The 15149-nt window shown below is 41.2% G+C and overlaps 1 protein-coding gene across 3 annotated transcripts; it reads left to right on the top strand.

The window, feature by feature from the left end:
- Positions 1-208: 208 nt before the first annotated feature.
- Positions 209-13461, top strand: RB195_006300 (uncharacterized protein; the record flags this gene model as incomplete). Of its 3 annotated transcripts, none has more annotated exons than XM_064179320.1 (21): positions 209-367; positions 3068-3168; positions 3224-3320; positions 3468-3571; positions 3669-3762; positions 3822-3923; positions 4486-4544; positions 4674-4802; positions 4867-4938; positions 10458-10547; positions 10604-10703; positions 10768-10905; positions 10990-11063; positions 11128-11212; positions 11283-11405; positions 11815-11888; positions 11953-12153; positions 12754-12906; positions 12996-13083; positions 13140-13310; positions 13399-13461. In XM_064179320.1, the coding sequence occupies 21 exons, from the start codon at positions 209-211 to the stop codon at positions 13459-13461; spliced, it is 2277 nt and encodes a 758-aa protein (XP_064036280.1). The 3 variants fall into 3 exon arrangements, with proteins under 3 accessions (XP_064036280.1, XP_064036281.1, XP_064036282.1); XM_064179318.1 differs by having other exon boundaries at positions 13140-13337; XM_064179319.1 differs by having other exon boundaries at positions 10984-11063.
- Between the last annotated feature and the right edge of the window lie 1688 nt (positions 13462-15149).

The raw sequence follows: 15149 nt of genomic DNA, 5'->3' as shown, positions 1-15149 counted from the left end.
TCGGCTGTCTTGTCCACTGCCACCAACAAAACTTCCTGTTGTGTTCACTGAGCTTCTGCCGAAAAAAAATCTCTTTCTACTCTGATCATCATCCGTCGGTTTGAGCAAATTCTCTCTCTTGGTTTGGTAAATATTCGCCGAAATTTCCCCATGTTTTGTGACAATTGCAAATTTTATTGGAATGTTTTCCAGAAATTTACTAAAGTAGATGATTCTTTTGGTATGGTTGGTTAGCGCTATTACTGGTACTGTATATTCGCACGGATTCAACCAATGGTTGCCACCGTTCAACGAGAGTGCACGAATTTACGAACTTTGCACGAACGAGATGGACGATGTCATTTTGCTTCGGCCAGATCCTTCGAGGGTATGTGTATGAATCCTCTACTTGATATTGGAGAAATAAGCTCTGTAAAAATATCGGGATGAGCCCGCGATTGCATGGATAACGAGTTTCTTTTGAGTATTAGCAATGAGAATGTCTGGAGAGGAGAAAATAAGTGACGAAATATACAGAAATGAAAGAATGTATGAGTGGAGGGATCCTTGCGGGATGCAAGAGACGAGACGCATGAGGTATTGATCTTTTTTGAACCTTGTTTCAGGTCAACCAAAAACAGATATGTGCTCGAAATTTTTCTGGATGAAAACCTTATTTTCATTCATTAGGGGTTTAGCATCATCTGTAACGAAATGTTTTGCTGAGCCACGGTTCCCGTGATCGCTACACCACTCGCAAACCTCCCCCTTTACCGCTGTTTGTGAAAATTACTGCAAAGCCATAAGTCTGTATAAGTTGTCTAGTCCTAACCTAGCTTGTTGGAGATTTTCCTCTGTAATGAAGGATTAGTTTTAGCTGAAAATTCTAACTCTATTCCAGTGTTAACTCAGCGGTACAATCATGAGAGCATCATATATCGATAGCAGTATACGACATTCACTGTCTTGGAAATAACGTCAATAATGCCACTATGGATCCACTGATCACTCGTCTTAATTATCCTCCAAAAGAAAAACTCTAAGCGAACCTCGCATTGCAGCAAGACCTTTGTAATATTGACCTTTCTAAGTGAATGATGGGGCTGGGTTTAGCGCAGTTGCTAACAGATTTGGTCAGGACTGCACGATCGTTAGTTCGAATACCCCATAGTGCCAAACATGCCTTTTTTCCCTCCGGAGTCGATAAATTGGTTCCAGACTTGTCTTGGAGAAAAGGAGGTTAAAAGATCTGACTTGATACATCGGGTAACCTTCATAATTCATTGTATAGGCTGTTTGAACATTCGCAATCTGATTTGAAGTGAAATAGCGGAACAGTGGCATAGGCTGAAGATTGCTCAACTTTGCACTTTATCATTCTTCTTCCTTTAATTGAATCTTAGTTTTAAACGTCAGAATTGTCAGAGGTTTCTAAGGCAGTCATCAAGACTAATTAGATGCAATGCAAACAAGTGAAGAGAAAACCAATGTAATAAATTATATCATGTGAACAATTGAAATGCTCAAAACCATGCCATACAATAGGAAAATATGTCTCAAATTGCAGCAAATTGGAAAATTTGGCTATTCACCTCCAATTAGCGTTGTCAAGGAAGAGTTAGAACGGCTAGGTTAAGCGAGAATATTTCAAATGGTGAGATGTGACAATGACGATGGTTCATGGATTTTCAAGGAAATTGCTGGAGAGAAATGCTGGAACGGCTTGTACTAACTGTGAACAAAAGTCAAATTTTTCAATACTTTTTGCTGTACAGCATCCATCGAATTTCAGGATAAAACAAAAAAAGTCGAAGTAGAACAATTTTTCTCCTTCTATACATGCAGTTTCCACATTTGGCCAATAACAACTTAACTGACTCTAAAAATTTTAATCAAAGACAGAGTCTGCGAGAGAAAAGGAATGCAACTCACACTCTTTTCGGATTTTGACGGACAGGAGTGAGCTAGAAATGTGCTAATGGCTTTTGGTTTCTTGGAAGTTATAGCACGCATAAAAGTGACTATCAAATAGGGATTAATTGTATCAAGTTTAAGTTGTTTGGACGAGTTAACTCCCTTCTTCCATCTGTGCGCGTCAAAATATACGTACACATCGAACTCCCATTGAACTCGCGCACTGAATTCCAGGAATTGGTCTTCGAACGATGTTTGAGCGGAACGTCTTGTTCAGCAGAAATCTATTTTTGCGTCTAGTAAACACCACAGGGGCAAAGTGCGCGGCGTTGCGTTCCGGATGCAGGGTGGATGTAGCGCAGTAGGCAAGAGGTTCTGCAGTGCCAGCATGATCGACCGATGGTTGGAAGGCGCCCTAGTGTCAGCCAAGCCTTTCGTCCCTCCAGAGTCGAGAAATTGGTACCAGACGTGTCATCGAGCATAAAAACACTGACTTCACACATCGGCTCGCCCCCGCAGGACATGAATAGGCTAGACACCGCTCGTAAACCCCAAACGATTCTGAATTGAAGTGGCGCACCCCAAGTGAACGCCAGACACTTTAACCTTTTTATGGAGATGCATCTACACGTTCAGCTTTGATTCAGAAGCGTTCGAGGTTCATGGTGGCGTGCGCAGCCTTATAATGTCTCGCAGGGGCAAGCCAATATGTCCAGTTAGTTTTTTTTATCCTCCTAGAGAAGTCTAATGCCAGCTTGTCGATCTTGGCTCTGAGGAAGGCTTGGTTGGTGCCGCTACGGTTTCAAAGCATCGATTTTGTCGCGCAATCAGAGCCGAACTTCTTACCGACTGCGCTACACTTCCTCTTAACAGTACTTTATCAGTAGCAGTATCGAAGCAAACGTTAAAACTGGTCAAAATCTGCGATGATTTGCATGGATAATTGCGGACGCTGCGTTCAAACTAAGAGGTTTGCGCACTCTTTTTACTTCAAGACCGCGTAGGATCAAAATATAGGGGCGGTAATTTCCAAGAGAACAGAAGCAGAGAAAAACAAAGAGCGAGAGAAAGTGAGCGAGGAAAGGAGAGTCAAGATATAAACGTTGTTCTGCAATTAAAATTCACATGAAATTCAAAACCAATCCTATCTTTTCCCTAGTTTATCTTTTTGTAGGTGAAGTTTTACATGGAAAAATACGTCCTATGCTATCCAGATTTCGCAAAATTTGTACCGAAGAAAGATCAGGGATTGGTGTGGCTGATGAGATCACTACGGTTCGTTTTCTCCTTATGAATTTGCTTTTCATTCAACAAAACGTGTTCCATTTAGGTTTTGTGAAGTAAATCAAATCCTCGCATACAGTCGTTACGCTCATAAATATCATCGAGATTTTCAGACGTTGTTCCTCAAGTACGCTTATGCCTTGGTAGGTGGTTGGTTAATGAACGAGGTTGAACGCATAGAAAAATCTCCAGACCATTCTTTGTTAATCTGTTGATTCCTCACTCGTGTTTTCCATGTGGATGTTTTTTTTCTGGAAGGCTGTATTCTAAGACGAATAGCTGTTTCTCAGGTATGCGGCAAAGGTCGGCTGGTTCCCAAAGACGAACATTTCAATTTGTATCTTTATTCTTCTATATTCAAAGCTCTATATGAACGAGATAACGCGGATAGGATGTGAGTTTACCGTATCGCTTCATTTATTTCCCATGCATTCTCTTACTTTCACTTAAGTGAGTGAGCATGCTTCTTCTCTATGTACACGATCCTTTAGGCTTATCTGTCAGCGAGTATCAGATGTGTATTCCGATTTGTATAGTAGGTGCTACGTTCCACATGTGGAAAAGCGGCAAAAGAAAATTAATGAGGTAACTGCTGCGTTTTCCCCTCGCAATCCTTCTCGTTCTCATTGGAGGTCTGTTTCCAGAGATGTTCCGGAGTCTCGACTCCATTGTTGAAGTTTCCATCGTTTTTCCAACGTTTTTCGCGACATTGCGATGACTTCAACCGATTTATCAACACATCTGTGGTGAGATACGAGTGGCTAGGGCGGAAAAATCTTCCAGATTTGTTGAATCCTTGCATATTGTACCTTGTTGCCTGGTTATTAGTATGTAATTCGGGTGGTCACAACTAGAAAAGGGAAGAATTTGTCAGTAACTTAAAAGAATTGATGTTAGCATAGTTGAAGTGAGCAAAGGGATCACAGTTTCATCGATGGATTTAATTTAGTTTCTTAGAGACCAAGGTCTTTCTGGAAAATTCTTTTTTATTCGATATAATTTAAACGGGATCACAGTTACGTAGATAAGATCTTTCTTAGGATTAAGCTCTCCGGGTAGATTGTTGTAATCACGACATCCGATGTTGAGAACCCTGTTCACTATTTTCTTCAATCCTTATTTCCTACTACGACACAACACTACTAATGAAATTTGAAACTTTCTTGACTTTCCTCCATCGGTCAATCTTACTGTATCTACGTAATAGATAGTTACTTGACAAGATTTGTATGTTCTCTAATGCGCAGTCCTCTTTCCTTTCCCATTTTAATATTCTTCAGCAGCTGCTTAAGCGTTTCCCTCGTTAAGGCTATCTCTAACATGGGTCTGGCACTCTCCGAAGACATTCTATTTATGAATTTACTCAGGTATGTTTTTAGCTGTTGATTCAATCCTTTTTCGAGCCTGCTTGCTTCAAAATGTATAATATTACTGATTTTTTGTTCCTTTTCCAGTTCATAGAAGCAGATTCCTGATTTTTCCGTTGATTTTTCTAGCTCAAGCATGGTGTCTAACATTCATTCGGACTCCGAATTACCGTCTCTCGTCCTGAAGACGCGTCTTCTTTTGCAGCATTTTTCGTTAGCCGCAATTAAATTGTGGAAACAAATCGATCAAGTTAGAAAGTTGGTGAAAAGGCATTTTTCTTCTGTGTACAAACACAAAACGAGCAAATAGGCGTTCTTTCAGATGTAGGCAAGCGGTGATCCGAGAAATGGAGCGCAACGAATCTTCGAGTGACAATGAGACGGAGGAGGCGAGGTACATGAATCTTCAAACTGAGCAGTAACTACCTAAATAGCAGACTTTGCAACATCTCAAAGTCTACACTTGTTATCATTAACATAGCAGGTCTCACCAATCATTGAAACCTGAAAGTTTTCGGGACTTTTATCTTCTCCATTTTCACTCACCATTCATTTTTCTTCTGAAAGTTTTTTTCTTCTCATTTTACCTGTACAGACATTTTGCTGTAGTTATTTTAACACGTTGGTGACGATGTCCCATGACGTCGTCGGATTATTTTTGACACTTTTTTTGCCCGAGTCGAACAATGTCCACTAATATTGAGGGACGGCATCATAGAAATATTTCAATATATTTGAGGTATTTTCAGATATTTAATCTGTTCTGCTGTCAGCTTCCATTTTGAAACGTTGTCCGGCAACGTAGTCGGACATCTGAAAGAGGATGAAGTTACTGGCGTACCGCTCCACTTCGGATGCCCCAACGCGTTTTACTGGAATTCGTAGTCGTTGGTGTTTTTGAAACGGGTGTTGGTCTATAGAATGACTTGCGGGGGCCAGCCGATGTGTCAGCTCAGTGTGCTTATTCTCTCAGTCACGTCTGGTACCACGTTATCGGCACCGGAGGGATGAAAGGCTTGGTTTGCACTAGGGTAGTTTCGAACCATCGACCCTGTGGCTACAACGAACCTACACTCTCCCAGTTGGACAACTGAGTCGAAAAAAAAAACGCGTGGTCCCACGTACGCCTGAATGTCCTGAATGGAATCCTCAGTTGTTTCGTTAGGCAGTAAACAATTTATTTGTTTTTACTATATTTTGTTGTTCCATTGGTCATCCTACCACGACTATCGCAGGTTATCAATCGCTGGGCGTGGCCGTCGCTGCGATTCGACTGTATTCATGCATAGTGACCACCTGGAAAGTAATAACCCATTCAAAAACAGTGCTAGCAAATGCGCCAGTTCGTAAATCGCTTCTATTCAATCTATGACAGCTGAGATCGGCAGATTTGCTCTTGATTTCTTCCTCTGTTGCAGGGAATTTCTTGTAGTCCTGAACTGATTCGAACAGAATTCGCTTCGCCTCTAGGCTGTAAACAGTTCTGCTACTAAATTCCCTGCAATACTATAGCTGCGGGTTGAGAGAATTTATATACATATATATATTGATTAGGAGTAGAGATATAAATGCGTTTTAGACAAGAAATTCGCTCTTGGTCTCATCATCTCACAACTTATTTATTATGTGGAGCGGATATTTATTAGCGGTGTGTCATTTTTGACGATTGTGGTCCTATGATGCTGTAGCGTTCCTCCTTACAATTTTAATACTTTTTGCGAATTCTTGCTGACCACCATTAAAAATTTGTTGACTTTGAGATTCACTATTCACTTACAAAAGAGAGGTATGATTACACTCAGCAGCCTCTTGCATCTCAATATACCCGCTAGCCGAAAGCGGCAGAAATATCTCATGCTTCCTGAAAAATTGACGGGCAAAGCTATAAACGTTTTATAATAAAAGACTCATGCAGAAATGATATCTTTCAATTTAGCCTCATACACCCGACTGAGGTTTTCGATCGTAGGATCTACTCTGGCCTAGTTCCAATATTCCTTTATCCCCTCCGGGGTCGATAAATTGGTACCAGACTTGTGTGGGAGGATAAAAACACTCACTTGACGCATCAACTAACCCACGCAAGTGGCTGTATAGGCCAGTTTCACGCTCGTAAATCTCTAACGATTCTGAAATTAAGTGAATGTGGTGGCGGATCCCTGGAGGACTGATTAACGCCAGACACCTTATCCTCTGTAAACATTTCTGATCTAATATTGAAGGTAAAGTCCTAACAAGCACTTTTATTTGAAAGTTTGGAATCCAATTTGTGGATCCAGCAGCCTTCCAAGAGTATTATTACTGGCCGTTTATTCGAAAATAACTACGTGGCTTGGCATCACAGCTCACTGACATTTGAACTTGGAGAGAGTGAACAATTTGTTTGTAGTTTCTTCAGCTTTCAATGAGAAACTTTTTAAGAAACCGCTGAAGTTAATTCTTCACCGCTTTTTTTCGCTGAATATGGTATCGTCCCATTTCTTTCATTGATGTAAGCACTTTCTTGGCAACTGAACTGCTCTACACATTGGATTTGGAACAAAATAAAAACGTTAGGTAGGAAATTAAAAATGAACTATAAAACATGTAATATAAATAGAAGCTTTTCGAATATTTCACTGCAGGAATTACACACGTAGAAACTTAGATCCACCTGCGAGGCCCGTCTTCACTGGACCTCGCAACAGCATCGTTTTCAGTCGTTCTTTAATTTCGCAATGGTCGTCTAAGTTGCCTAACAGCTCCGTGAGTGACGTTGATCCAGGTTCCTGGGCAGTTTGTGTTGTGTGCACCAGTTAAAATTCGGAAGACACATTTCAAGAACTCCGTGAGCAGTAAATGGCTTCTTAGATGTGGCAGTGGCGTCCAACAGAGCGCTGGAAGAACTGTTGAGTCAACTAGATGCGTACGGAGCTCTTGATTTTTCCGTGGCTTCCATAACGGGAGTAAATGCTGCCCACGCTATTCTCATTTTTGTATTCCGTTCTTCCTTCAAGTCGTTCTCTATATTCACTAAACTTCGAACTACACGAGTGACGAAGTTTCCACGATTTCGAGTCTTTCAAGTTGAATTCCTCCTAGTAGAACTACTTCAATAACAATGTCTTCTTTATCATGTTCCGTAACCCCATTTTCTTCCATGTTCAGTTCAGTTCCTTGTGCATGGTCTCTGCTGCACTTGCGCTTCTCGAAAAGAGAAGGATGTCGTCTGCAAAACGAAGTTTTGAGAGGAATCTTCCATCAATACGTTTACCCTTTTTTTCTCATGCAAATGACTTCACTTTATACTGCAATGCAGGCGTGAATAGCTTCGCCGATGTAGTATCGTCTTCACACCTTGATTGAGGCCCCGCTAACATTATTCCATTCCCTTCCACGCTGTCGAAGTTTCTTGCAGTCTACGAAGGTTAGGACAAGGGGCAGGTGATATTCCTGGCAAACCTCTATGACCCTCAACACGGCCTTGATGTGGCTTATGCAGCTGAAACCCTGACAGGATTCGGCTTCTTCCTGAGGCAGGGTTTCATCCAGCGTCCTAGATATGCGCATGAAGATCACTCCCGTGAGCACTTTGTAATAAGATGCTCAGCAAGAATATAGGACGCTAGATACGAAAGTCCTCTCGGTCATGTTTCTTACGGAGAAGAGTAGTTCGCAAGGTCTTCCATTAGTCTGGAATCCTTTCTTTCTCAAGATAGGGCATGAACGCCGCTAGAATTGCATAAATTACACCAACCCTAAGAACGTTTGTAGTCATGAAATAATTTGAGGTTTCGTGCTCTTGATCGCACTACTTCCTGAGGTTGTGGATCTTCACCAGCGGAGATGATCAAGTTTGACACAGAAGTTAAGGAATGGAAAAAGTTCATATAGAACTCCTTCGTGATAGTCTATATCTCAAGACGAGAAGAACTGATACCTTCTTCTTTCAATAAAGCCAGCGGAATGCTATATTCGCTGAGGTCCCTGTGACGCGTCTTTAGAGTTGTCCTTCTTTGTGCTGCCTCCCAGAATTTTCTTTTGTTTGTATTTCGAAAGATTCTCCTGCAAAGCTTTCTGCAACTGGTAATCGCCACCAGCCGCTCAGTGTACGATGCACTTTGATCTAGTCTCCAAAGCGAAAGAAAAAGGAGACTTTGGAGACTAGGGGAGGGGGTTATTCCACACAGAGGTCGTTCTTGATATGCCAGTTACCTTTGGGACGATCAACTATGCAATCGTCGTGTACGACTTCTCTCCTCCTTCGTTGTCGATGTCAGATGTTCTTTTATATCGTGTGGCTGAGTCGTATTTTCGCTCGAAGGGAACGATAATCGGAACCACCACGAAGGGATGATAGTAACGAGACGTCAAGTAGACAACCCTCCTTATTGGTGAATATCGTGCCGTTGAGTGATTAGCATGTTCAACGAAGATTAATATTCGAACTGCTAAGCTGCTTATTGATTGAGTTGACGAGTAACATTTCATGAGGCTTATGTATTTTAGCGCATAGGGTGGAGGCGAATAGTCGGACGAGCTGATTATATCTTGTGAGAATCGACGAGATTGACGGCAGATGGTTGCACTACGAAGTCAATATCCTTTATATTTCTTGACGGGACCTTTTCTAGAGTGACGAAATGACGAGTGTGTCGTCATTCATTTGTCGATGTCGCTCATTCTGCTCTTGGTGTATTGCAGAACAATCGCGTGGAATTTACGCTCTGCAGCTCCGACAAAGCCATGTATGTTAGCGACTGTAGACTTTGGTCTGAGGTTGTAATTACAAAGTCTGAGACAATTTTCATGGCGAGTCGTGTACGTGCCGTCTTGGTCCGAAATCAAAGAGGTCCTAAGGAAATTGAGATCTGATCGCCGCCCATTGATCGCCATATCGGCCGACGTTTGAGGGTGGGGGAGTGCAGGATACTGAAGCAGTCTCTATGCTGGAACAGTGGGAGATCTAACCTCGATAGCAAGAAATTGTATAAAGTAGTAGAAATTCTCCATCTATTTAAAACAGAATATTTTCTTTTCTATTCCAGCTCATTGCAATCAAGCTATCTTCTCTTAAGCAGTGAAATATTAGGGCTGGAACTTTAATTTTATGACAGAGCATGGTGTGATTGTCAGTGCTAAATCGCTCACATCGCACACCGCCACGTTCACAAGTACAAAATATTGCTCTGCCAGGCAAAAATTGAAGAAATAAAACTCTAAATCTTTTCTCTTTTCACTTTCCTCTACTTTTATTTACTCCTATACTATTGGAGATGTGGTTTATGTTGCATTTATTCTCTTCGATTATAATTATTGGAATAGGTAGCCAGATTTGTCTGGAAGGGATACAAATAATAAAGTGATCGATTTTTGTTATCCGTTGGCCCCTCAAAACATTCTATATTGTATTGATCATATACTCGTTCATACAGTTCAAACAATTTTGAATTGAAATCGGACGGGTAGGCGTTGGTCTCTGGAATTGACACTCTATCCTATTAACCCTACTATCTATCCTATTAATGATGAAGTAAAATATTTTGAGAAATAATAAAGAACTAAGTAAAAGCAGTAAATGGGTCCAATGGAATTATTTAAGAGTCAAATATTAAATCATTGTCATCAATCAAAATAGCTTACTAAATTCACTTACAATAATTTAGTATTTAATTGTTAACAATTTAATTTGATTTATTGAATTGCAAAAGATAAATTCGCGTTATTTTATTAGTGAAAAATTCAGTTGCTCCGTCCTTGTGTGATTTTTCTTCTTAAGCGAGTAAATTCTACATTCTTGTGCTGTTGGCCGTGTTTTCCGGGAATTTGAGGGTATCTGTGGACTCATTTGGAACTCACAAAGCATCGAATCCTTGCATAAGAAAAAAGGAGCGGTTGTTCCTCATTTTCTCCGTAAAAGCATTCGTCTTTCAGGGCAGATCGAGTCTCAGCACACGTGACACACTCGTGTTGTCCTCATAACAACGCTCACATTTGTGATCTGAACAATGACCGGAAATATAGGTGAAAAAAGAGTGCTGCCATGAATTTTACTGTTCAAATGAACGCATTAATCACAGATCCTTGTCGAATCGTGCTTGGCGCAGTTTCTACGTTGAACTGTGTCTGTTAGTGCTGGTGATGTTCAACACCATACTTCTTGCCGTCCTGCTTCTAAAAGTTAGTTCAAAGGACATCTTCCATGTTGAATTCCCACTTTGGATTACTGTACTCCCGTGTTCAGACTAAGAGAAGTCTTTCAACTGCTACTGTTCTCTTCGTGTTCAACATAATGTTTTCAAATTTGCTATTTTTCTGTTCATTCTTGTTTTTTATGCGTGATCTCTTCGATGACCACCCGTACGGAAACGTGAACGAAGATGTGAGTAGTTCGGAAATGTCCAGGAAATTTTGCCCATTTTCCAGCACACCTCTTCACAGGTTTTAATTCTAAATCTAGTTGCAGTACATGGAAAAGTCGCCGGAGTTGGTCGTTGCGGAAACGTTACAGACTCATCTCTTCGCTTCAGAGGAGTTCCGGTTTGATCTTCTCCTTTTCTCAATTCGTCAGCATCTTCATCTTTCAATTTTGTGCATTTCTCAGGAAGCATCTCATCCAGGAAACTTTATATTCCCTTGCACAAAACGGTAGCCTTACTGGACTCATCCACTTGCTTGTTCTTGTGCTGGTGAGGGTTTCTGAAACTAGTTGCAGGTACAGGTTCATCCCCTCCCTGAACGTCAGAGCAGTACATTTAGGTGGTGATCAATCGGTCAATGTCCGGAAAATCAATCCATCTGTCAAGAGTCTCAGTAATTTCCGTATTCGCTTGTGTTTGGGTCTTTTTGATTTTCTCTCACCTACTTTTCTCAATGCTTCAGGTGAGTTTATGTGCCGACCGTAGTTTACAAGTGTTTGGGCTGTATATGGATAGTTTTTTCTCGAAGTTTAAAAATTCTTGAACCTCCTCTCTTTCCTTTTCTTTGTTGTCTTGTTTTTCTTACCACGTGCACAAAAGGTGAACGATTAAGATATCGTTCCGGTAACTCAAAACAAAATTATTTAATTTCAATCGACAGCAGCTAAGACCGCCATCCGTTTGTGAAAGGAACTTTTTCTACCCTTCTTTTATTAGTATTTTCGTTAGGTTTTTCCCTGTCAACACTTTGAGTACCTGCTGTATTGATTGTCTTTTACTATTCAGAAGATCGCTGAATTTCCATGTCATTTCCATGAAGATCTATGGATCATCTTAATTTTTCTTCTGGTTTACTCTGTTTTTCTTTCTAGATCAACGCTATCCAAAATCTCGACGAACTTTTCTCCACACTCTCAAAAGGCAAAACTTATCTTCAGTGTGAAATGTAAGTCATAATATTGATGATATCTTGTTTTTCTAGAAGCTTTCCTTTGCAAAACTAATTCCAGACTCCCTGTATCAAATTACGCTGAAATTGCGGGTCATTGCGACCGGACGGCAGTATTCCACGCATTTGGCGTCTATCTTCTACGTGGTCACACATTGTTCACCCTACTGTTTCTTGTCGCATCAATCCTGATTTTTACGATTACGATCACGTATCATTGCCGCATTCGCAGACAACACGATTTTATCCACAGTGGATTACGGTGAGGATGATTTTGGCACATAGAAATTAAAGAATGGCGCACAAAGACAGTGCTCCTCGAACTCAACGTAAGCCTCTAACAAGACCAGGAGATGTGAACGCTTATGAGTTCTGCAGTGACAATTTGTGGACTGCTCTCCCATATCCTTCGCAACATTGTCTTTAAAAACGGCGGAGAAGTCGAATTTCCCTACGAGGCACCTAGCAACGTGTTACGTATGGGAGCGTGGGCATTAACACCGCATTCATAAGCGAGCGAACGGTCAATGAGGTGTTGTTTCTCCTGCTTGCTGGCCGTATGCTTACGCCGCCTACATGAGGCGTTGTTAGGTGTCTCGTATGAAAATTCGACCTATAATATCTCTTTTTCAGGACATTTAGGGGGAATTGGGCGTTGTAGCGCTCATACCCATGATCTACAGTTTTTCGTATCGTTAATTTCTTAAATGCTTCCTGTATCAATAGTGAAAAAAGGTTTAACTGATTTATCTCTCAACTGTAATTCAATATGTAGAAAGCCTCTGAATCGATTCTCTCTTCTTTTTTTTTTGTTATTTTCAAGCAAATTTGTAAACCTTTTAGGGACAGGGCTCTTTTATAGGGATCAATCTCCGCATCGACGTCGAGAGAAGCTGTTTCACACGCTGATATTTTCGATAGCCACATTTTTCGTGTCCGTGCTAGGCCAAACCTACATAGAAATTGCCGTATTTTGGGTTGACGACAGGGAAGAGATAGCGACGCTGACAAAATGGTGAGTATTTCCCATAGTTTCCAGGATCAACATTCTGCCAACCATTTATTTTACGAGATTACCGCTTTACTACGCAATTATGTCTCTAGGTATCATTTTGCTCGTATAGCTGCATTTGTGGATCCGGTGCTTAACCCACTTCTAGTCGTTGCTAGAACTCCTGCACTACGAAGACAGGTTCACATTGTGTACTTTTTCTCGTTCACCATCCAGGGATGGATATTCCCTTTCAGCTTCGCGCCCAATGGACATCGTTGCGGTCGCGAGCCTCTTCGCACACCACGAAATCCAGGCGTACTGGAAGTGGACGAGCATCGTTACGTCGGGCCGGTTCGCAACATCGACGATGCGATGTGGAAGTAAAATTGATAAAACCGGATCGGCCGGAGGGATTGTTTAGAAGAGTGGGATTTCCTTTCCTGATGCATTTCGTGAGAACACAAGTTTGAAGAAGTCCTCAATTTTTGTAAAAATACTAACTGTGGATTTTAGGCGTCTCGTGCTTGTTCTTTTCGTCGAAGTCAGGATTCGCAGACGCATAATTCTGTTGTGTAATGTTATAAATTTTTCCCCCTGAGTTCTTCTTAGCGAGAGAAGAAAACCACACATCACATCCACACAATCATATAACCATACACCAAAATTTTGATATTTATATCCCAAATGAGCAGTTAAGTACAGATCGAGGCGGTTCGAAGGAGACAGTTTTTTCTTGTCCTCCTTTCTCTTCTTCATCACCGGGAAAACTACTGTAGCGTCGACGTGAAGTAGCGACCGCGCAGCGCTTTCTAACCTATATAACATCCAATTCCCATGCATCGCTGGGTTCTTATTTTGTTCCAGATCCCCTGTTATTTTGTTTATGCTGTGCAAGATAACCGTTTTTTTTTGTGAAGAAGGATGTAGCAAACATGAGTTTATATCATGCTTATAGGCAAGTGGGAGACAAGGGTTGAAAATGAAGTTTCTAGTTTTGTATGAATTTCGGTGCTCGAACTCGACATTCGAAAAGTACGATCGTTTGCATGTTCGATCATTTGCATATTCAAGAGTCCTACTATTCAATCTACTACTGATATTCAAAGTCCATTTCTACCCATAAATTATTAGGGATCGGGTACCGCTGAGGTTGAGTACTCATCACTCATTTTTGTATTTTTTGACATATCAAATATTCGTGTGTTTTCGGCGAATCTCTCACTGCTTAGGAAGGTTTGGGAGACCTTTTCTGCGCAGAATTCTTCAGTGGTTATGACCGAAATTCAGCAACAGATGTGATGGAATAAGGTGAATCACCCGATTTTTTTAGCATTCCCCGTATCCAGCTCGGCCCATCTGCCCAGCTATACAAATGACTCAGCGGATTCATATTGTCGTTGATCGTTTCCACATGTTTATCGCGGCAGCCTCCTCTCTTCCTCCTAGTGGAGTCCTTGTCGAAGAAATAGCACAACGATAAGTATCGTATCAATATCAGTGTTCCTTGGTCACATTCGCCGAAGCTCCGATGTTTGATCTGATTATAAGGATTATATATTTGATTATAAGGTCCCAAAACGATCTTTCGGCGATGGATGCACAAATTTTGAACGACAATACTAGTTTATAGAAGTTTTCTGCACCAAAATCCATTCTGATAGGTTATGCTGTAAGTAGAATGTGAGTTCGAGAAAACTATCATTGCCAGCCACCACCACTATAAAGTTCCATTGAATTTTGGTCATTACAAAAACAATCTTGTGTGGGGAATTGTGGGATTCTCGGCAAATTTCTAATTCAGTTGACAATTCTAAAAAAAGTAAACGTCCCCAACAACCCGTACTGTAATCTTCCAATTCTGATATTTAACAATAGGTACACTGCAGTTCATGGAATAATTAAGCTATTTTAGGTAGTCGTGAGAATTGAGCTTCAAATTTCTCCAGTCTTCACACTTTCTCTGGGAGGGTTTTTGGAAACAGTAGAAATGTCCCTTCGACCCCATTAATGGACCATGGATTAAATTAGGAGGCAAGAAAGCAGTTCTTCGTCTTAAAGGCATAAAAGCATCAATCCACGAAACTGGCGTGGTATGGATTTTCGTTGGAGTATACCTATAGCGGGTCGTAGATTATGAATACAAGGGTGGTCTCGTCCATTTCTCCCTGTATCCCCGTAAACAGACGCCTTCGGATTGCGGTTCCTCACGACGTCCTCTATTGCAACGAGCCACCTTTGCGCCCCGTCCCCGCCTGCAATTCGTA

The sequence above is a fragment of the Necator americanus genome, chromosome I, assembly GCF_031761385.1.
Source record: "Necator americanus strain Aroian chromosome I, whole genome shotgun sequence".
Lineage (NCBI taxonomy): Eukaryota > Metazoa > Nematoda > Chromadorea > Rhabditida > Ancylostomatidae > Necator > Necator americanus.
The sequence above is the reverse complement of the archived record's forward strand: the minus strand, read 5'-3'. Positions and strand labels throughout refer to the sequence as shown.